Below are 21991 nucleotides of genomic sequence, written 5' to 3'. Positions count from 1 at the left end.
GCTAATACTTCAGTGCAGTATTGAGGGACTGCTACACTATTGGAGGTGCCAACTTTCGGATGAGATGTTAAACCAAGGCCCCATCTGCCTACTGGGGTGGATATAAAAGATCCCATGGCGCTATTTTGAAGAAAAGCAGAGAAATTATCCCTGGTTTCCTGGCCAATATTTGGCCCACAATCAATATTACAAAAACAGATTATCTGGTCATTATTACATTGTTGTTTATGGGAGGTAGCTATGTGCATATTGGCTGGCGTGTTTCCTACATTACAATAGTATCACTGCACTTCAAAAAAAGTACTTCATTGGCTGTAAAGCACTTTGAGATGTCCAGTGGTCATACCACAGCACCAGCTTATTCATTTTCTGACCTCTGTACCCAGCATATCCATTTTATAACTACTGTATCTAGTGTATCCATTTTGTGAGTAGCATCACTGAAGTTAGCATCAAGGCTCTCTAATGCTATCCAGGCATTACTGATGCAATATGTGCACACCTCGAGAACTGACATTTGATAAGCAAACAAAAGGATATTTCAGTTGTTTTAAACAAATTTGGAAGGAAGTCAGTTAAAACATTTTACCCTTACAAAACATATCTGGGTATTCAAAAATAAAATTCAATGAAAAAATGCATTAAAGGTCGCACGACACAAAGCAATAAAACTTTGGCATTCCCAGAGGTCAAACTGGATTTTGATTATAATAGGTAGCTTGCCTTACATGTAAATTGGAGTGAGTACTTTAGAAAAAGAACTGAATTCTAGAAACAGTTCAATATTGAACACTCCTTTAAAATACTGCATACACCTGCCCTCTTCTGGCAAAAGACCTTTATTGCCATCAACTAGAATGGATCAATTCCTCTCAAACAACAAATCATTTGCTTTTTGTCCCTCACTGAAGTAACAACATTTAGTACAGGATTAGCAATTATAAAAAAATTTAAAAAACAGAGTCACTGGTTCTTTTATAGTTTGCAGTCCAGTAAACTCTGTTTTCCGAAACACACAGGGCAGAATATTTCGCTCGTTGGGCAGGCATGTGCCTGACCCAAGCGAGCAAAAAATAACGCGCAATGACATCGCGCGATATTTCAGTCAGCAGGTACATGCGAGAGTTGGCAGCACGCCCGCCGACAATTAAGTGGCCTGTTAAGGCCATTAAAATCATAATTTTAAGAAATTTTTCACTGCCCGGCCAACCTTATGGTTGGCGGGCTAGTGAATCGGCCAGGCGGCCTTTGGATTTTTTGTGGAATCTCATCCAATGGTGGGATGAGGTTTCGATTAGTGATTAAAATAAAATTTAAAAATTTCAAACTGACTTCTAACATGTCCCTACTCGTGGCAGAGTCACATGAGGGGACATGTTTTTAGCATTTTAAAATTCTTTATCTTTTATTTTAAAAATCTTCAGCTCCCTGAGGCAGCTCTGTGCCTCAAGGAGCTTTTACTGCGTGCACCCGTGCGCATACGCAAACTTCCGCGCTCACCTTCCTCCCCTGCCCACCCCGGCAGCACTGAGCATTGCAGCACACGATTCACGTGGGCTGGCCATTAATCGGAGTTTCACAGCTGCCCCCGCCCGACAACCAGAAAATCCTGCCCACAGGGTCGCTATCAAACTTGCCTAAAAATGCTCTACAGATTATAACCGCACTGATTATGCAACTGTATGCATCCTCAGAGAATGCTGACAGAGTTATAGAAAAAACCCGGCTGGATCAGTTACTGTGTCCTCTGGATGATCTGTATTTCACCAGTATCCTGATCGATATTGACCCTTGTTCAAGCCTCCTGTTGATACACTTGGATTAATAGACTGTATTCTGAGATAATAGCATTAACCAAGCTAATGTTCTGCACTGACTTTCTATCCAGAGCCATAATCCTAACCACTGTTATATCAATGACCACGCTCAGGAATAATGCAACAATATTTACTTTTTACAAGCTTAAAAGCCATATCCAGATAACTGTGCCTGGTCCACTAACATTTGCTTTTACTGTGCATGAGGGCCAGGTTTCTAGAATTTCTCTTCCTACAGCAAAACCATGGCAGCCATTGGCAGTACTTGTAGCCTGACTTCAGTAACTGGTGGCAGCAGGAATTCTATGGATGAGATATGCACCAAATGAGTCCAAAATTTCAAAATAAAGAACAGGGAGCAGCCAAAAATATTGCACTAACAATACTGCAAAATATTTATATCCCATATGCTTGCACCCAGTTCCATCATAAGGCTGCTAGACACTATCTCCCCTAATATCATCAGAACTCTGGCAGACCCTCAATATTGTCAAATGCCAGTCCCATTCTCACTCTGAGAGCCTTCTCCTTAGTTCTCTAAGAACTTTCTCCCTCCTCATCGCCATTATCACCTTCCTTCTCCCAGATCCTGGGTGCACCTCCTAATGCTTGTAAATACCAAATTTTTAATCTTATTTTAAGGAACTTTCACCTGAATTCTGTTACTGGACAAGCAACAGTCTCACCTCCATTAGCTGCTCTAGTGTTGCTCACTTGACTGGTCCTATCCTGTCCTGCTTGTAGCCCACTCTTATCAGGAGATCTGCTGTCATGAATTTTCCATGACTAACTATGTATGGGGCTTATACTGTGTGAGGTCCCAAACTCTTCACAAGTTACTGACCACTTGCCTACTAAGCGACATGACTGTGGCCTGAATGTGTCACACACCTTGCTGTCCTCTGCCTTCTGAGCCATTGTCCAATTAACTTATTAGAATCTCCTGCCTCATCTGCCATTCCCAGTCTTTGTGCACTTAGAAGGGGTGACATCCCCACACGACACCAATCAAAGATGATGGGCACCTCACTTAGTTTTGCATGACTGATAAGTCGAGGTCCTGGGGTGTGGCTGCTGGTGTGCACCACCAGCTACTTGGAGTCATTGGTGAGAGTCGGAGAATTGTGGGACACAACTCTTCTTGTTGTGGATGTGCAGCTTAGCAGGGGATCAAGGGTACTAGACCTCACAAACATCTCCCATATACCTCAAACGTGAATGGTACAAGCAGCATCTTGGTTTCTGTTAATTGTCCCACTGTTGCTCTCAAGCTTCTATCCTCCTATGGGAATGGATGGGAACCTCAGATCTGGCATCTAATCCTACACTGCTCAAGGGGTCCAGGCAAATATACACAGATTTATCTGAAGACTGGGTTATCTACCTGCACCATAAAGGTCTGGAAAGATGACTGAAAAGGAACAGATTGGGGAGGGGGGGGGAGGGAGAACAAAAAAGGTAGCAGTAGAATCAGGACAAAGGGGTAACCTACCACTGTTACCTCTAGACTTGATTATTTAATGTATTCCTGGCTAGCCTCCCATTCTACATAAACTTGTGTTCATCCAAACTTTCTGCCCCATCCTAATTTGCACCAAGTCCTGTTCATTTATCACCCCTGTGCTTACTGGCCTACATTGGCTCCTGGTCTAGCAGTACCTTGATTTTAAAATTCTCCTTGTTTTCAAAACCGTCCGTGGCTCCCCTCCTGTCTCTGAAGTCTTCCCCAACCACACAAGCCTTCCAGGTCTCTGTGTTCCTCCAATTCTAATCCCTGTACCAGGGGCAACCAGGCCTCCAGCTGCCAAGATCCTAATCTTTGGAATTTCCACCCTAACCCTCTCCTTTTTAACTGTCGCTCTTTTTTTAAGACGCTCCTTGAAAACCTGCATCTTTGACCAAGTTTTAGTCACTTGTTTGAATATCGCCTTCGTGGCTTCGTGTCCAATACGCAGGTGCTAGTTGTCGTTGATAATGTGCAGAAGGCGGGAAATGTGGACAGAGCATGCTCAGAGTGCATGAGGCATCAGGTTGACAGTTGACCATGCGTAAAGCGCAGGTTGGCGCTAGCTTAATTTTCGGAGCATGCGCAGAGCACTGGTTGGTGCCGGCTTGATTTGCTGACCATGCGCAGAGCAGATTTCAGCTTGATTTGCTGAGCATGCGTAGAGTAGCGGTTGGTGCAGGCTTGATCTACTGAGAATGCGCAGAGTGGTCGATGGGTCTGTTTCATAGTGAGCATGCGCAGCTCGCTTGGCGAGTGACTGGTTTTCGGAGTCTTTAATGAGTGCCGAGTACAGGCCTGGGTGTTCGTGTAGAGCTTCAGTCAGAAAAGCTTGTGTTTTGGCCCTTGTAGATCGGTAGGTAAGCAGAAGGAGGCTTTAAAGAGCTTGGGAATAGTGAAGCCAGGTCCGCTGGTAGTAGCGTTCATAGCGCCTCGCCCAGAGAGCAGATAAGTAAAAGGAGTTTAAACAGAACATTCTGGAAACGCACAATCGGACTATCAGTGCGTGAACAAGGGAGAAAGAATTGATTCATCTTTCGAGTAGGGAGTTTCAGAACTCTCCAACAAATTTCACTTTTAGAAAGAACTTTAGAAAGCATTTATTACATGTTAATGACTTCAGGATGTCTCAAAACACTACAGTTAATCAAGTACTTTTTCAAAATAAAAACAAAATGCTGGAAATACTCAGCAGGTCAGACAGCATCTGTGGAAAGAAGCATGATGACCTCATTTTTAAGTGTAGTCACTGGTGTAATGCAGGAAATGCAACAGCTAATTTCTCAAATATTGATGTGATAATGGATTTTTTTTGTTTAGTGGTATTGGCTGAGGGATAAACATGGGACAACTCCCCTTCTCTTCAAAGCAGTGCCATTGTATTATTTATGTCCACTTGAGAGAGCAGATGGTTCCTTGGTTTAACGTCTGATCTGAAAGGTGGCACCCATAACTGTGCAGCTCTTGCTCAATACTGCATTGGAGTGACCGCTTATATTTAGTGCTCAATCTTCCGAAAGGGTCTTGGCTTCACAATCTTCTGGCTCCAAGGGGCAGACAGCTTGCATTATTTCTAAGATTAAAAAGCCTAATGCCAGAAGACTGACTTTTTTTTTCCTCACTAATTTCTGTAGAATTGTTAATTGCCACCAGCAAGGATGCAGCCTGTGATCACTTCAGATTTGAAATGTGCAAACTATGTTTATATTCTATGGAACTCTTCATTGTATTACACTATGAATAAATGGTGAATGAGATATGATTCAATTAGGAAATGTTTGACATCTTGCAATGACATTTTATTTGGAAGCTTTTTCTTTTCAATTTAGATAAAGACTGCCTGAGTATGGTAACTCTTGAGCCCATGCATTTGGATTAATCAGCAATTGTGTCAATCTGAGAGGACACTTATGGCTGCGAAAAGTATTATCCAGTCCAAGCAGGCTGCAGAAGCTGTTGATGGAATCCTGACTGAGGTGGTGTGCACTGTATTCAATGATTACATCTTTGTGGTGGTCACGCAGTATGGCAAAATGGGAACATTGATCTCTGTAACGCCTCACAGTGTGGCAAATGAGATCAGCAAACCCACATTTAGCACAAAGATCCTAATGGGAAAAGATGAGGTAAGAAGATTGTTAAGAGATAGAGATGTTGTAAGATGAGCTCCAGATTACACTGAGAGGCTCATTCTAATCAGTGAGACTGCACCTAAGAATAGGGATTTTGGGTTGATTCAAATATTCCTGCAGTTGGCTTAGTGTACTGTGCACAACTCTGTCCATATTGAAGAAAGGATATAGGGGTACTGGAGAAGGTACAACAAAAGATTTGCAAAGATGATACCAGAACTTCAGAGCACATCAGGATAGACTGAACAGGTTGGAGCTCTTTTCTTTAGAAATGCGAATGGTGACCTAATTGAGATCTTTAAAATGATAAATTAGTTTGATAGGATAGACATCGAGATGTTTCCACTTACAGGGGAGACCAAAAATGGGGACTTAAGCAATGTTTCCACTAAGTTGTGTGTGAGTGAGACTGCACAGCAATTGTGAAGGTGTTGGGCCACTCACATGCTGGCCTGAAGATAGTATGTGCGCCACTGTACACAAAATTTAAAGGTACTGTGTATTGAAATTAACAGGCCTTAGACATCAAAGAAAATTGAGAGCCCATTGGCTATAAATATAAATTAGTCTCCAATTAATCCAAAAGGGACTACTTTACCCAGAGAATGGCTGAGGTGAATAGCACAGATGCATCTAAGGGGAAGCTAGATAAACATGAGAGAGGGATAGAAGGATGTGCTGATGGGGTTAGGTGAAGAGGGATAGGAAAAGGCACATGTGGAACATAAACAACAGCACAGACCAGATGACCTGAATGGCTTGTTTCTGTTCTGTGTCATACGTAATTCTATGCTATCCCTGATTGACCTCAACCTACATACATTGACCACAAATATACAGTGTCTGCTTTATATTTTAGTAATCCCTGTGTCCAGTATAGAAATTATTTAGCCTTCCAAATGACCTCACTGATACTTTTGTGTACCAGTATTCAGCCTTGTGCATGTTACCTGGAAAAGTATTTATTGAGATCAGCTGTGGGATTTAGACAGGGACTTTGTGTAGTCAAAATTTGAACTCTGCGAGCAGCCTAATGGACTAACATGGCCTTTTTTTGGTCCTCCCTCTATCTCAATGACACTTGGTCAGTCTGGCTGTATTTGAATCCATGTGAAATGACATTGCAGTAACAAATCTGTGAAAATGCTAGAAATCTATAAAGGGAAAAGATAGGTTAACTTTTTGGGTGTCTTAACCCTTTGTCAAAACTGGAAGACAAAAACCACACTAGTCAGTATGGGAATTGCATCTGTGACTTTGATGTTAACACCATACTTTGATTTGAGCAGTTAGCTCAGATGGTTAATGTTTCCAACCATTATTTAATGAAAGTAGATAAAACATAGAGAATTTATTAAAAGCCAAATAGATTTGATTGCAAAATTGGTGGAGATTATCTCAAGGAGGCAATAGAAAGGCACAGAACCTTTATTGTAGATGATTTTCATATCCCCTCAAGTAGGTTTCATGTCTTTCCAGCTTTCAAATAAAGCCTGATCGGATTTTCAATCCATCCCTCCCTTTCCCTTCTATTTCCACGTCATTTTTGTGCCGTTCCATGATATAGCTCACTTGTTTTCCTGTTTTGATGGAGCCAAGTCAGCCATTCAGGAGCTTCACTCATATTGTGACCTTGTTGAGTATTACCATTAAGCAACTTATGAGCAGTGTATTTGGGTATTTTCTCACGCATCAGTCATCAGCCATTTCCCCAATTAAGTGTAGGATTGTCTCCCATGTGCTTTCAGTTTTCATTTGTATCTAGCTCAGCGTTCAAATTATTGTTCTACAGGTACTTACACTTGTAATGTCTGTGTTTTTCTTTACAGCCTCTCATCCATGTCTATGCAAAGCACCTTGTGACCTTTGTGTCCGAGGAGTCTGGGAACAAACCAGTGCTACTTGCATTGGCCCTGAAGGATGCCAACATGGACAGTATTAAGTCTATCAAACAGCTGATTCAGAGTTGCCGACTTTGGTGAAATATACTAACTGGACAGAAGGGCTGAGACTAACAAATTAACGCTATAAAAGAGTAATGTGTCTTTGCTTCATTCCACGTGGACAAGAATATAAACTTTTTAACTTGAGCAGGAATGTTGCTGAATGGAAATAGAGGAACAACTTTTGTATTTTTGATGCACAAGTCATTGAACTGGAAAGCTAGTATTTGTACTCAGTTGAGGGACATCACTGCAGCATATTATGCATACTCCCAAGGCAATAAGTACCGTTGATGTTAATTAAGGCTGAAGAATGGCTTGCTGTAATTAGATTTTGAAGGTAAAGATGGGACACAAGGGGAGACGAACTGGATTTTGCATTCCATTCTTGAGTGTTCAGGCTGAATGGAGGCAAAGAGTTGATCGAAAGAAAGATTGGAGAAATGTAAATTGCAAAAAATGCTTGGAATAAAAGTATATGAAAACAATTCATCATTGAGATCAGTAGTGCCCATCATTCCAGCCTGGTGTTTCTAAGTGTTTTACAATCTGCATCATTTAACTGCTATTAAACAAGTAATGCTTTTTACTAATGTCCAAGCTGACTTCATTCTCTGTGCAGTGGTCCACTTTGAGCTCTTTGTTTAGTTGCTTCCTGCCCTTGGACCATTATTATGGCAAAAAGGCTGCAAGGCTTCCCAGCTTGAAGCTCTGAATAACCTGGATCAGATTGCACTCTCTCCATGGCTTAAAATAGTTGTGGGTTTGAGCCCCAAACCAGGATTTGTGCACAATCTCAACTGACATCATGGTGCAACACTGAGGGAGTGCTGCTTGACAAAAGTATTTTAAATGAAATGTAAGAAAAAATGCATACTGTATCTATAAATTAAAAACTATAATCTGGACACAATATAGGCAGTTCTGACATATAGCCTAGGACTTCATCCTTGCTCCTTTCCTTCATCTCTCATATGGATGACTTTTGGCCTCTGGTGGAGAAACAGCTTCTGGGAGGAAGCCAATGGTGCTAATTTTTACCTTCTACCACTGCAATGCTACTCTCTCCATCTAAAGGAAAGTCCATACCTTTGGTGTCAGTACAACCCATACTGCACATAGCATGCCTGTTGATGTTGAGGACCTGATGCACTTGCATTTCTGCTCCATTATCAGCTATTGGGAGCAATGGAACATTTCAAGGGGGCTTTTCTCAAATGTAGAATTGCCTATATTTTAGTGTGACTCAATTTAAAAACAATTTATTAAAACTATTTTAATGGTTAACTTATTTTTGAGGGATTCTTATCCTATGATTGAGGCACCTGTCTTTTTTTTTGCAGACCTTAGTCACTCAATTTCAATCCTTGCTGTGGCCTACCTGCCCTTATTGCTTTTCCTGGTTCTGATTTGGTTGCCTGATTTCAGGCTTTGGCCAGCCCAAGCTAAGCCTGTTTACTTGCTTTGCTGTGATGGCTGAATTTTGTCCACTTATCTGTGCCCATCTCCCTGGGATTTTTCTCATTGTGACTAATTACTACCATTTTTTTAAAGAATAGAAAACCCTGCACACACACTTAATCATTTTACATTACAAATATAATAACTAGGATACATTCAGTGTATGGGGGGGGGGGGGGGGTGCAGGATTCTTAAAATGCATACAGAAGAACTTTTTTAGCCAGTATGTAGCAAGTCCAACAAGAGACGGGCAATTCTGAGCTTAATTTTAGGGAATGAATCTGGATAGATGGAAAGGATATCAATGGGGAAGCATTTTAGTGTTAGTGATTATATTCAGTTAAATTTAGAGTAGTTATGGAAAAGGATAAAAATAGTAAAATTTTTAAATTAAGGAAAGATCAGTTTTACTAAGCTGAGATGTTGTTTGGCAAAAATGGACTGAAAATAGTTATTTGAAGGTAATTGGGGTCAGGAGTAGGAGGTATTCAAGGAGCAACTAAAAAGGGTTCAGAGTAACCATGCTGTCACAAAACAAGTGAAATTCCCAAACCTAGATCCTGCTGGATAGCAAAGAGCATACAGGGTAGGATAAGGCCAAAAAAAGCTTATGTCAGATGTCAAAACTGCAGATCACCTAGATTATGGGAAGTGCAAGAATTGAAGGAAATTTAAGAAAGCAAAAGAGAGGGCATAGAGAAAAAAAATTTGCAAGGAAAATTAGGGAAAACCCAAAGATGTTTTATAAATATATAAAGAACAAGATAACTAAGAAAAGGGTAGAGCCAATTAGAGACCAAAAAGGTAATTGTGGCTTGAAGCTGAAGACATTCTTAGGGAAACTTTGCATCGGTTTCACAAAAGAGAGATGCAAAGCAAACATTGTAGTTGAGAAGGATGAAATATTGGATTTGATAAACACAGTGCAGGAGGAAATATTATGGTGTTCAGCATCCTTGAAAATGGATAAATCACCAAGCCCAGGATGAAATGTATCCAAGGTTGCTAAGGAAAGAAACACCAGAGGCTCTGATCATAATTTTCTAATCATCTCTGATGATAGGCATGGTGCTGGAGGAAGGGATAGCCTAAGTAATTGCAGGCCAGTCAGTCTAACCCTGGTGCTGGGCAAATTATTAAAAAAAAATTTCGCCACATGACATAGTAGAAAGGTGTGTTCATAAATGGCCAAATAGGTTGATTATCAACCTGTAAATCCTTCCAAAATGCCTGTGGCAGGCAGTAAGAGCAGAGGAGTCTCCCGGTCAGCCAGCACCTGAGGAAGGCAATGGCAAACCACTGCAGTACCTTGCCAGGCATGATCATGGACCAACACTTGGAAGTCCATGATAACCAATGCCCTCTAAGGGCATTGTATCTCAAAAGAGCGAGAAAGAGAAATAGAGTGAATAGAATGATCTATTTCCATTCAAAGAGAAGTCACTAGCCAGGGGGGGCATAGATTTAAAGTAATTGGTAGTAGGATTAGAGAGGAATTGAGTAACTTTTACACCCAGAGGGTGGTGGAGGCTGAAACCCTCTTGGCATTTAAAAAAACACTTGGATATGCACTTGAAGTGCTATAACCGACAAGACTACAAACCAAGAGCTAGAAGGTGAAATTAGACCAGAAAGATTTTTTTTTGTCTGCACTGACATGATGGACTGAAAGGCTTCCTTTTGTGAAGTAAATCACTTTCTGTTTCTAGGTTTTATTGTTATCTTTTATTGCCTTTGACTAGATGTTTCTCACGTTTCTTAAAAAATTGTAATTCCTGTCTTAATTTTTCTTCAGAGGACATTTACATAGTGATGGGAACAGTAAAGCAGTTTTTAAAAGTACATTTTGGGTAGAGTCAAAAGAAAAGAATTGCGCTCATATTCTTTTATCGTTTTATAAATAGAAATCTACTTATGAAAGTTAAAATGGTTACAAACATTTTCTATGCAATGCTGTTCTCTAATGTAAGTCATCCAAATTTATGCTGTACAAAGTGATCATTTTGTGATTGAACTGTAAAAATCAATCAACTGTTACTTTGCGTATCTAACTTTCTTGCAATCTTCTCCCCTCCCTCTCCAGACGCAACTGAACCCTTGATGGATTCACTGCCTTCAGGTGCCATCTGATACTTCACCCAAGCAGGGGATTCTAAATGCTTTAATTGCAGGTGTTCAGATATTTCACCATGTAGAGTATTATAGCTGAACCCTTGCCCATTCCAGCATTCACACAAATGCATTTTCTAACTGAAGTTGTTGACTGTGGAACACTTTTCTGAGAAAGGCCACAGTGCTGCTATCACCTTTCCAGCTAATTCAGTACAGCCCAAGGATACAATATGGAGCCTTCAGAGTCTGTGTGCACTACTGTGGATTTTCCCACTTCCTGCACCAAACCCCTTATACTTTCTGAGTGCGATTTGAGTGTCAAATTGGTGCCACAGTAATAGTTTCGTTTAGAGGTCCTTGCCCAATAGGAATGCTTAAGACTACACTAATTTACTGTGCATATGACTCTTTAACAGCCATCAGATAGCTCTATTTATCCTCTTAGCCTGAGCTTGATTCAAGTTTAGGGATATGGTAATGTATTGCTTATGGGACAAATCATTCGGAGGCCTGCACTGCTAATCCAGAGAACGAGTTCAAATTCTAGGAAAATCGAAATCCTGAAATTTGAATTCTGTTTCAAAAAATCTTAAAAAGCTGGCATCAGTAAAATAGTCACAAAGCTGTCAAAAGAATGCAATTCTTTTCTTCTAACTCTCCCCAAAATGTACTTTTAAAAACTGCTTTACTGTTCCCATCACTATGTAAATGCCCTCTGAAGAAAAATTAAGACATGAATTGCAATTTTTTTAAGAAATGTGAAAAACATCTAGTCAAAGGCAATTAAAGATAATAACAATAAAACCTAGAAACAGAGTGATTTACATTACAAAGGGAAGCCTTTCAGTCCATCATGTCAGTGCAGACAAAAAAAATTCTTTCTGGTCTAATTTCACCTTCTAGCTCTTGGTTTGTAGTCTTGTCGGTTATAGCACTTCAAGTGCATATCCAAGTGTTTTTTTAAATGTCAAGAGGGTTTCAGCCTCCACCACCCCCTGGGTGTAAAAGTTACTCAATTCCCCTCTAATCCTACTACCAATTACTTTAAATCTATGCAACCACCCCCACACCCCCCCCCACCCCCACCCCCACCCCCACCACCCCACACCCACCACCCCACCACCCCCGCGCGCCCCCCGCTAATTCATTAATATCAGAAAGGAAACCTGCTGTCCTAATCTGGTCTGGCTTTATGTGATTCCAGTCCCACACCAACCTAGTTAACTCGTAACTGCCCCTTTGAAGTGGCTTTGTGAACCACTAAGTCATTTAAAATTGCCAAAGTGGTTCAAGAAAACCCATCACCTATAAGGCAATACAGGATGGGGAATGAATGCCAACTTTGCCAGAAACACCATATCGCGAGAATTAATTTTAAAATGATAAAAGGCCAGAGTCTAACTCCCTGCAACACCCCAGATCCTCTGATGAATAACCTTGATAAAACTAATTTCTGGAACCTCGCAGCTCGCTTGAGCTAATCTGACATCTCTGTTTAGGATGATAGGAACACCAGGGAATGCTCATACATTGTGTCTGACTCAGAACAACCTGCTCTGTTTGCAGTTGATTAATTAAAGTTAAGTATTTCCATCAAAACCCCTTCATTTTATTACCACTATATAAACACCAGTTGACAGAAGAGATTGTTCATTAGATATCTCATTTTATTCATCACAAAGTCAATTCAGTAATTAAAGCTGAACAGGATCCCCATCACTGATCATCTCTCTGATATCATGTCATTTAATTAATTACCACAGCAGACAATTAAAAGCTTATTTTAGTAGATTAGGTGGCATGGTTGGTTAGTACACTTCTTGCAGCATTGGGATCTAAGTTTGAATTTGGTACAGGGCAATGGGATCAAAGTTCTTTCTGTAAGGATCCTGAGTGAAATAGATTTGGGAGGTATCCAATGTGTGTAACAAATTAGGCTGCCAAAGAAAAATTGATTTTTTTTTAAAAGGTAAAATTAATAATGAATCTACCTTCTTGTATCCTATACCATAGGCATATAGATGCAGTCCTCAGACACCTAAAAATCACTAAGGAAATCTTCAGGTTCATCTGATATCTGCCAAAACATTGTCTTCCAAGCACAACATATTTAAAATTTTATTTTTTTTGTATCTGTTAAGTTACTGGCACATGACTCCTATTGTGGCATACCAATCATAATGGTTTCTGCAAAAATGGCAGGTTTTTTGGGGGTAGGTAAAAGTGTCTTTTGACAATAGGACTGTGTTCCTATGAGTGTACCAATATTTGCACGGGGTTCTCAGGAATGTTTCAGTATTTACACATGATCAGAAGCGTGCCAATGTGTTCATGGGGTCAGGAACTGTGCCAATATTTGCACAGGTTCTTGAGTGCATCAGTTTTTGCAGGGAATCCCTAGGAGAATGTTTCTACTTGCATGGGATTCCCAAAAGGGTGTGAACATTTGCAAGGGGTCTCATAAAGAATGTTGGTATTCATGTGGAATTCCCAAAAGTCCCAGTCCAGAGAATTGTGTATAATCTAGGCTGGCGTTCCATTGCTGTTGTGGGACCTCACCATGTGCAAATTGGCTCCCCCTTTTCCTACATTACAACAGTGACCACACCCAAAAGAACTTAACTGATTGAAAAGCATTTTGAAACATTCTGTAGTTGCAAAAGGCACAATGAAAATGCATGTCGATTCTCTCTTGATTTTGTCGAATGCCTTTTGATTGTCAAGGTACCAGTTCCTCTTAGAATTTTCCATTGTCCACTCTGAATGCCTCATCCTCAAAATAGCCATGGAGAGAGATCAGGCAGGCTCTTCCTCTTCTGAGTCTGGAGTGGCTGCTGTTCACTAGGTTATCATCATCTCAATACAAAAAAGTAATTTCAAATGCAGATGGAATGTTGCCCTTTACCTCAAGAGGACTGAAATACATAGGGGTCGAAGTTCTGTCACCACTGGAGTGCTCTAGTAAGACCTTTCTGAAGTACTGTATTCAATTCTGGGCATCATAGAAATTTAGTGCACAGAAAGGGGCAATCAGCTTATTGTCCATGCTAGCAAAAAAAGAACTATCCAGCCAAATCCCACTTTCCTGTTCTGAGTCTGTAGCCATGTAGGTTACAGCACTTCAAGCACATATCCAAGCACTTTTTAAAAGTGATGAGGGTTTCTTCCTCTACACCCTTTCAATTAGTGAGTTCAAGACCCCCATCACCCTTTGGGTGGAAAATGTTCTCAACCCTCCTGATCCTTCTACCAATGACTTGAAATCCATGCCCACCCCCACCCCAACCCCAACCCCAGTTACTGACCTCTCTACAAAGGGAAATAGATCTATCCTATCCACTCTATCTAAGCTCCTCATAAATGTATACACCTCAGTTAAATCTCCTAACAGGCTCCTCTATTCCAATGAAAACAACCCCAGCCTATCCACCTTTCCTCATAGATTGGCCTTGGAAGGGGGTGCAACACAGATTGAGCAGAATTATACCAAGGATAAGAAGATTAAATTATAGGGACAGGACAATACTAAACTCGCTTTCCTTTTAAATTAAAAGTCGCATCCTTGTTTTCAAATCCCTTCATGGCTCAACCTGCTCTAATTCTCTAACCTACTCCAACCTACAACCCGAAGAGATCCTTGCAGTCCTTCAATCCTGGCCTCTTGCGCATTTCCAATTTTAATCAGACCATTACTGGCAACCATGCCTCCAGCTACGTGGGTCCTAAGCTCTAGATTTCCCTCCCTAAACCTCACCGCATCCCCCCTCTCTTCTTTAAGCTGCTCCTTGAAACCTACCTCCTTGGTCACCTGTCCTGATGTCTCAAGTGGCTGATGTCAAATTTTTATTGATAAAACTTCTGTGAAGAACCTTGGGATGTTTTACTACATTTACTGTACTACATAAATATAAGTTGTTACTGTTGTGCATCTAATTAAGATGGTTAAAGGACTTGATAAGGTAGATAGAGAAAAACTATTTCCTTGCTGTGAGTCCTAAATAATAACCTTGAGATTAGAGCTGAACTGTTCAGGGATGATTATAAAAGAAGCACTTCTTCACACAATGCAGAAAATTTGGAACACTCCCCCAAAAGGTTGTTGAGGCTAGGGGCCCAATTGAAAATTTTAAAACTTAAATTGATAATTTTTTATGAGTTAAGGTATTAAGAGTTACAGAATAACAGTGAGTAGATGGGGTTAAGATACAGATCAGCCATGGTCTGATTCATTTATAGCGGAACAAACAGGGGTGGGGGGGAGGGGGTGACAGGCGGATGGATGATCTATTATTTGAAAGATTGTGAATAATAACCTTTTTTGCTCATTCACAGGATGTGGGCTTCACTGGCTGGGCCAGCATTTATTGCCCATCCCTGGTTGCCCTTGAGAAGGTGGTGGTGAGCTGCCTTCTTGAACCGCTGCAGTCCATGTGGTGTAGGTACACCCACAGTGCTGTTAGGAAGGGAGTTCCAGGATTTTGACCCTGCAACGGTGAAGGAACGGCGATATATTTCCAAGTCAGGATGGTGAGAGACTTAGAGGGGAACTTCCAGGTGGTGGTGTTCCCGTCTATCTGCTGCTCTTGTCCTTCTGGGTGGTAGTGGTTTTGGGTTTGGAAGGTGCTATCTAGGGAGCCTTGGTGAATTCCTGCAGTGCATCTTGTAGATGCTACGTTGGTGGTAGAGGGAGTGAATGTTTGTGGATGTGGTGCCAATCAAGCAGTCTGCTTTGTTCTGGACAGTGTCCAGCTTGTGTACTGTGGGAGCTGCACTCATCCAGGTAAGTGCGGAGTATTCCTCTGACCTGCTCTTGTAGCCACGGTATTTAAATGGCTAACAAAAACAAAAATAGTTGCAAAAACTTAGCAGGTCTGACAGCATCTGCGGAGAGGAATACAGTTAATGTTTCGAGTCCGTATGACTCTTCATCAGAACTAAGGAAAATAGAAATGAGATTAAATATAAGCTGGTTGAGAGAGGTGGGACAGGTAGAACTGGATAGAGGTCCAGTGATAGGTGGAGGCAAAGAAGAGATTGCCAAAGATGTCATAGACAAAAGGACAAAGGGGTGTTGACGATGGTGATATTAGCTATGGAACATTAAGGATAGAAAGCAGGGCAAGTAAGTGACAGATAGCCCTAGTGGGGGTGGGGTAGGGGGAAGGGATCGAAATGGGCTAAAAGGTGGAGATAAAACAATGAATGGAAATACATTTTAAAATAATAGAAATAGGTGGGAAAAGAAAAATATATAAAAAAATAAAAATTATTGGAAAAAGGGGGATCGGAAAGGGGGTGGGGATGGAGGAGAGAGTTCATGATCGGAAGTTGTTGAACTCAATGTTAAGTCTGGAAGGCTGCAAAGTACCTAATCGGAAGATGGGGTGCTGGTCCTCCAGTTTGCGTTGAGCTTCACTGGAACATTGCAGCAGGCCAAGGACAGACATGTGGGCATGAGAGCAGGGTGTGTTGAAATGGTAAGCGACAGGGAGGTCCGGGTCATGCTTGCGGACAGACCGAAGGTGTTCTGCAATGCGGTCACCCAGTCTGCATTTGGTCTCTCCAATGTAGAGACCGCATTGGGAGTAGCGAATGCAGTAGACTAAATTGAGGGAAGTGCAACTTGAAAGGAGTGTTTGGGCCCTTGGATGGTGAGGAGGAAGGAAGTAAAGGGGCAGGTGTTGCACCTTCTGCAGTTGCATGGGAAGGTGCCGTGGCAGAGGGTTGAGGTGTAGGGAGTGATGGAGGAGTGGACCAGGGTGTCCAGGATATGGCTAGTCCAGTTCAGTTTCTAGTCAACGGTACCTGAAAAGCAGGGCGGCTAGTCGCAAACAAAACACCACATAATAGCTGTGGTTGAATATCGAAACATTTATTTGAATCAAGGTTACTCCATCCAACTGCAAATAGGAGTGCACTCACAAGCTAATCAGGAGAGCATGCGTATTCAGCCTTGATGACCTAACCTCTCCCCAGCGTCCTACCTGGAGCAGCGCATGCGCGTAGCGTCCTATCGAGCTGTGCGGGAACAGGTAAGGTGAGTCGGAGCGCTTTGGTGCAGTGCACCCGAGATTGAGATTTCATTCATGAAAATGGTATAAAGGAAGCTCCAAATTGCTGTCCATGTGAATATTTTTCGTTAAGATATAAATATTAAAATATAAGTTAAACTTTCCTTGAACCTGAAATGTGTCTCTGAATGAGTTTACGTGGAAATTCAGTGTTCACCTGTCAACCAGCCACGATCCGGGACTAGGAAGCAGCCACCGCCGTATTTATTATCATCTCTCGGGGATGTCCTGCAAGTCCCACCTTAGACCTGACAGTAATCGACGGCAGCACCTTCATTGCTTCGCAGATTGAAAGTGGATTTAAACGCCTGGAGGGTAGGTTGATTCCAAGTGTTTCCTTTTAAGTTCGTTTGTTGTAACTTAACTTCCAGTTTTCAATTGCGGAAAGCCAACGACAGAGGGCAGGGCCTCCAGTATTTCAACGCAGATTTTTGAGTATCTCCCTGACCTTTTTGATTGTGAATTATCAGACACAAAAATCAAGTCCCTGGGCACTGGAACTAAACTGCTCCAGTAAGAATTTAAATGTTTGAAGGTTCAGAAAGAGGGAAATCATTTTTGGTTGCAATGCAAACAAGAAAATCCAGTGTTGTGGGTTTTCCGTTTATCTGTATGTTTAAAAAAATCCTAGAACTTCCTGCCTCTGAAATGAAGCCTGACTATTTGGGAAGTACCAAAATATGTTTACAAACAGCTCTCTGATATAGGCTGAAATCTTTATCAATATTGCTAAAACTGATTAGTTTGTCATTATCACATTTTTGGATCTTGCTACCGTGCCACTTGACTACTGTGTTGTAACATTGACAACACTTCAAAGAAGTACTTAAGTGGCTTGCGATGTCCCGAGGTTGTGAAAAATGATATATAAATCTCCAGGTAATTCTGTTTTTGTTTTGGATTTCCAGCATCCGCAGCTTTTTTGTTTTTATCTCTGTTTAATTGACTGCCACTGCTCTTCAAGAAATGCCTACCTCCTTGAAGAAGTTCTGTTCTCTGCGACAAGATTTCCGTACCTCTCTTTTGCCATGCTCACCTTCATTGCTTTCCATTTCCCTCCTGGTGTTTGACAAGGTGTTTACTAAAACCCGCTTTCACAGCCATATCTCCTTTCTCAGTGACTGTCTCCATCTCCGACTTACCCCACGTGGATTTCAACTGAAATTCCACCCATCATGTTTCGAGCCCACCCAGGATTACAGGTATCTCCGGGACCTAAAACGTTTCTCGGACTGCTGTTCCCGTCACATTCTGAAATCCACACTCAGTGCCATGCGCCGCCATATGAACACACTCGACCTCTCCCTCCAGCAGCACCGCCATACCCTTTTCCAAAGCTGCGCGTGCCCGCAGTTTCATTTTATTCTTCGGCTCATCCGACGCCTCAACAAGAAACTTTTTCTCTTTCTCTCAAGTGCTAAGGAACACAAGCTCCAACAACTCATTGACACCAACACCCATCTAGGACCCTCCACCCCTGCCTGTCCCTCCGTCCCCACCCCATCTTCCAATCCCAGCCCCAGCCGTGTATTCACTATACCCCCTGACCTTCCCCTCTCCGATGCTGAACGTTCAGTGCTCAGCAAAGGACTTAGTTTCATACCCTTACGCCCTCAACTCAATGAATTTCGGGCTCGGCATGATGCTGAACTCTTCTTCCGCCGTCTTTGTCTCCGGGCTCACTTCTTAGGGCAAGAGTCCTCTCCCCATTCAACGGATCCTTTCACCCACCTCCAATATTCTCCCTCCACCTGGACCCCTCCCTCTGGATTCTTACCTTCTCTTGATCTTTTCATTGAGAACTGTCGGCGTGACATTAGTCGTCTCAATTTCTCTGCTCCTCTCACCCATTCTAACCTGTCTCTCTCTGAACTTACTACACTCCATTCTCTCAGGTCCAACCCTGACATTGTCATCAAACCCGCTGACAAGGGTGGTGCTGTTGTAGTCTGGCGCACTGACCTCTACCTCGCGGAGGCTGAGCGTCAACTCGCAGACACTTCCTCCTACCTCTCCCTGGACCATGACCCACCACTGAACATCAAGCCATTGTTTCCAGGACTGTCACTGACCTCATCTACTCTGGGGATCTTCCTCCCACAGCTTCCAACCTGATAGTCGCCCAACCTCGGACGGCCCGCTTCTATCTCCTACCCAAAATCCACAAACAGAACTGCCCTGGTAGACCGATCGTCTCAGCTTGCTCCTGCCCCACAGAACTCATTTCTCATTATCTTGACTCCCTTCTCTCTCCCCTTGTCCAGTCCCTTCCCACCTACATCCGTGATTCCTCTGACACCTTACGTCACATCAACAATTTCCAGTTCCCTGGCCCCAACCGCTTCCTCTTCACCATGGACGTCCAATCCCTCTACACCTCCATCCCCCACCAGGATGGTCTGAGGGCCCTTAGCTTCTTCCTCGAACAGAGGCCCGAACAATCCCCATCCACCACTACTCTCCTCCGAGTGGCTGAACTTGTTCTCACGCTGAACAATTTCTCCTTCAACTCCTCTCACTTCCTCCAAATAAAAGGTGTGGCTATGGGTACCCACATGGGCCCCAGCTATGCCTGTCTCTTTATGGGGTATGTGGAACATTCCTTGTTCCAGTTCTACTCCGGCCCCCTTCCACAACTCTTTCTCCGGTACGTCGATGATTACTTCGGTGCTGCTTCATGCTTTCGTTGGGACTTGGAAAAATTTATTAATTTTGCTTCCAATCTTCACCCCTCCATCATTTTCACGTGGTTCATCACTGATACATCCCTTCCCTTCCTTGACCTCTCTGTCTCAATCTCTGGTGATAGACTGTCCACCAATATCCATTACAAACCCACCAACTCCCACAGCTACCTCGACTACAGCTCCTCACACCCCGCTTCCTGTAAGGACTCCGTCCCATTCTCTCAGTTCCTTCGCCTCCGTCGCATCTGTTCCGATGATGCTACCTTCAAAAACAGTTCCTCTGACATGTCTTCCTTCTTCCTTAACCGAGGTTTTCCACCCACGGTCGTTGACAGGGCCCTCAACCGTGTCCGGCCCATCTTCCGCGTATCTGCCCTCACGCCTTCTCCTCCCTCCCAGAAACATGATAGGGTCCCCCTTGTCCTCACTTATCACCCCACCAGCCTCCTCATTCAAAGGATCATCCTCCGCCATTTCCGCCAACTCCAGCATGATACCACCACCAAACACATCTTCCCTTCACCCCCCCTATCGGCATTCCGTAGGGATCGCTCCCTCTGGGACATCCTGGTCCACTCCTCCATCACCCCCTACTCCTCAACCCCCTCCTATGGCACCACCCCATGCCCACGCAAAAGATGCAACACCTGCCCCTTCACTTCCTCTCTCCTCACTGTCCAAGGGCCCAAACACTCCTTTCAAGTGAAACAGCATTTCACTTGCATTTCCCTCAATTTAGTCTACTGCATTCGTTGCTCCCAATGTGGTCTCCTCTACATTGGAGAGACCAAACGTAAACTGGGCGACCGCTTTGCAGAACACCTGCGGTCTGTCTGCAAGAATGACCCAAACCTCCCTGTCGCTTGCCATTTTAACACTCCACCCTGCCCTCTTGCCCACATGTCTGTCCTTGGCTTGCTGCATTGTTCCAGTGAAGCCCAACGCAAACTGGAGGAACAACACCTCATCTTCCAACTAGGCACTTTACAGCCTTCCAGACTGAATATTGAATTCAACAACTTTAGGTCTTGAGCTCCCTCCCCCATCCCCACCCTCTTTCTGCTTCCCCCTTCCTTTTGTATTTTTCCAATAAATTATATAGATTTTTCTTTTCCCACCTATTTCTATTATTTTTAAATATTTTAAAATCTTTTATGCTCTCCCCACCCCCACTAGAGCTATACCTTGAGTGCCCTACCATCCATTCTTAATTAGCACATTCGTTTAGATAATATCACCAACTTTAACACCTATGTGTTCTTTTGTTCTATTGTTGGTGACATCTTTTGATGATCTGCTTCTATCACTGCTTGTTTGTCCCTACAACCACACCAACTCCCTCCACTTCTCTCTCTCTCTCCGCCCCCCCCCCCACAAACCTTAAACCAGCTTATATTTCAACTCTTTCTTGGACTCGAACTCAAATTCTGTCGAAGGGTCATGAGGACTCGAAACGTCAACTCTTTTCTTCTCTGCCGATGCTGCCAGACCTGTTGAGTTTTTCCAGGTAATTCTGTTTTTGTTTTGGATTTCCAGCATCCGCAGTTTTTTTGTTTTTAGCCTCTGTTTAATTTACTTTAACTGCCATTAATTAGGGAAAGTAATTCTTTGTAAAGACTGTGTAACAGACCAGTAGAATAGGAAACTTCAATGTGGTACCAGCTAGTATATCCTTGCTTGTGCATTGACTTGGAAATAATCTAATTGTATTTGGTTGAATACCCTGTTGCCATGAGTTACATTCTTAGCTTTACTTCTGAGGATTGACTAGGTATGCTTAAATTGTTTTGAATATTTGGTTTTAGAGCACAGAAGAAAGAAATGAAGACATACTCAGCATGTTACATTGTTTTACATGAGTAATTAATTACCTCTATATAGTATTGTAAAGGGGAAGCATAGCAACTGAGCTTATTACATTTTCTTTCTTTACTTTGTCAATAGAAGCACTCTTGCCCAACTCAGAAAGTTGTGGGTTCAGGCGTCAAACAAAAGCACATAATGGAGGCTGACACTTTAGCATTGTACTGAAGGAGTGCTACACTATCAGAAACACCATCTTTCAAATAAGATTTTAAACCAATGCCTCATCCACTCTCCCAGGCAGAATTATCCCATTGTGCAATTTTGCTGGCCTCATCTGACATTACTGATACAGCTTATTATTCATTATTGTATTGCTGTTTGTGTGAGCTTGCTGTATGCAAATTGGCTGTTGTCTTTCCTATGTTGCAACAGTGACTATACTTCAAAAGTACTACATT

The 21991-nt window shown here is 42.4% G+C and overlaps 2 protein-coding genes across 5 annotated transcripts in view; both read left to right on the top strand.

The window, feature by feature from the left end:
• The first annotated feature begins 4031 nt into the window (after window positions 1-4031).
• On the top strand, window positions 4032-7884 carry psmg3 (proteasome (prosome, macropain) assembly chaperone 3). 2 transcript variants are annotated; one of them, XM_041205740.1, is made up of 3 exons: window positions 4032-4177; window positions 5151-5447; window positions 7283-7884. In XM_041205740.1, the coding sequence occupies exons 2-3, from the start codon at window positions 5232-5234 to the stop codon at window positions 7433-7435; spliced, it is 369 nt and encodes a 122-aa protein (XP_041061674.1). In that variant the 5' UTR covers window positions 4032-4177; window positions 5151-5231; the 3' UTR covers window positions 7436-7884. The 2 variants fall into 2 exon arrangements, with proteins under 2 accessions (XP_041061674.1, XP_041061675.1); XM_041205741.1 differs by having other exon boundaries at window positions 4044-4181.
• Window positions 7885-16983: 9099 nt separating this feature from the next.
• tmem184a (transmembrane protein 184a) overlaps window positions 16984-21991 on the top strand; it is a 40987-nt gene continuing 35979 nt past the window's right edge. For 2 of the 3 annotated variants that reach the window (XM_041206330.1, XM_041206328.1), the window contains exon 1: window positions 17017-17355. The gene's annotated coding sequence lies outside the window, so the exon portion shown is untranslated. The other variant, XM_041206329.1, reaches the window with a different exon arrangement.

Source organism: Carcharodon carcharias, chromosome 15 (assembly GCF_017639515.1).
Source record: "Carcharodon carcharias isolate sCarCar2 chromosome 15, sCarCar2.pri, whole genome shotgun sequence".
NCBI lineage: Eukaryota > Metazoa > Chordata > Chondrichthyes > Lamniformes > Lamnidae > Carcharodon > Carcharodon carcharias.
Note: the sequence above shows the minus strand (reverse complement) of the source record. Positions and strands in the feature narration are given on the sequence as shown.

Excerpts from the sequence above, each read along its gene's own strand:
- psmg3 (XM_041205740.1), top strand. The coding sequence starts at position 5,232 with ATGGCTGCGAAAAGTATTATCCAGTCCAAGCAGGCTGCAGAAGCTGTT. Across the intron at positions 5,448-7,282 it reads TCCTAATGGGAAAAGATGAG|CCTCTCATCCATGTCTATGC; the intron begins GTAAGAAGATTG and ends TTTTCTTTACAG.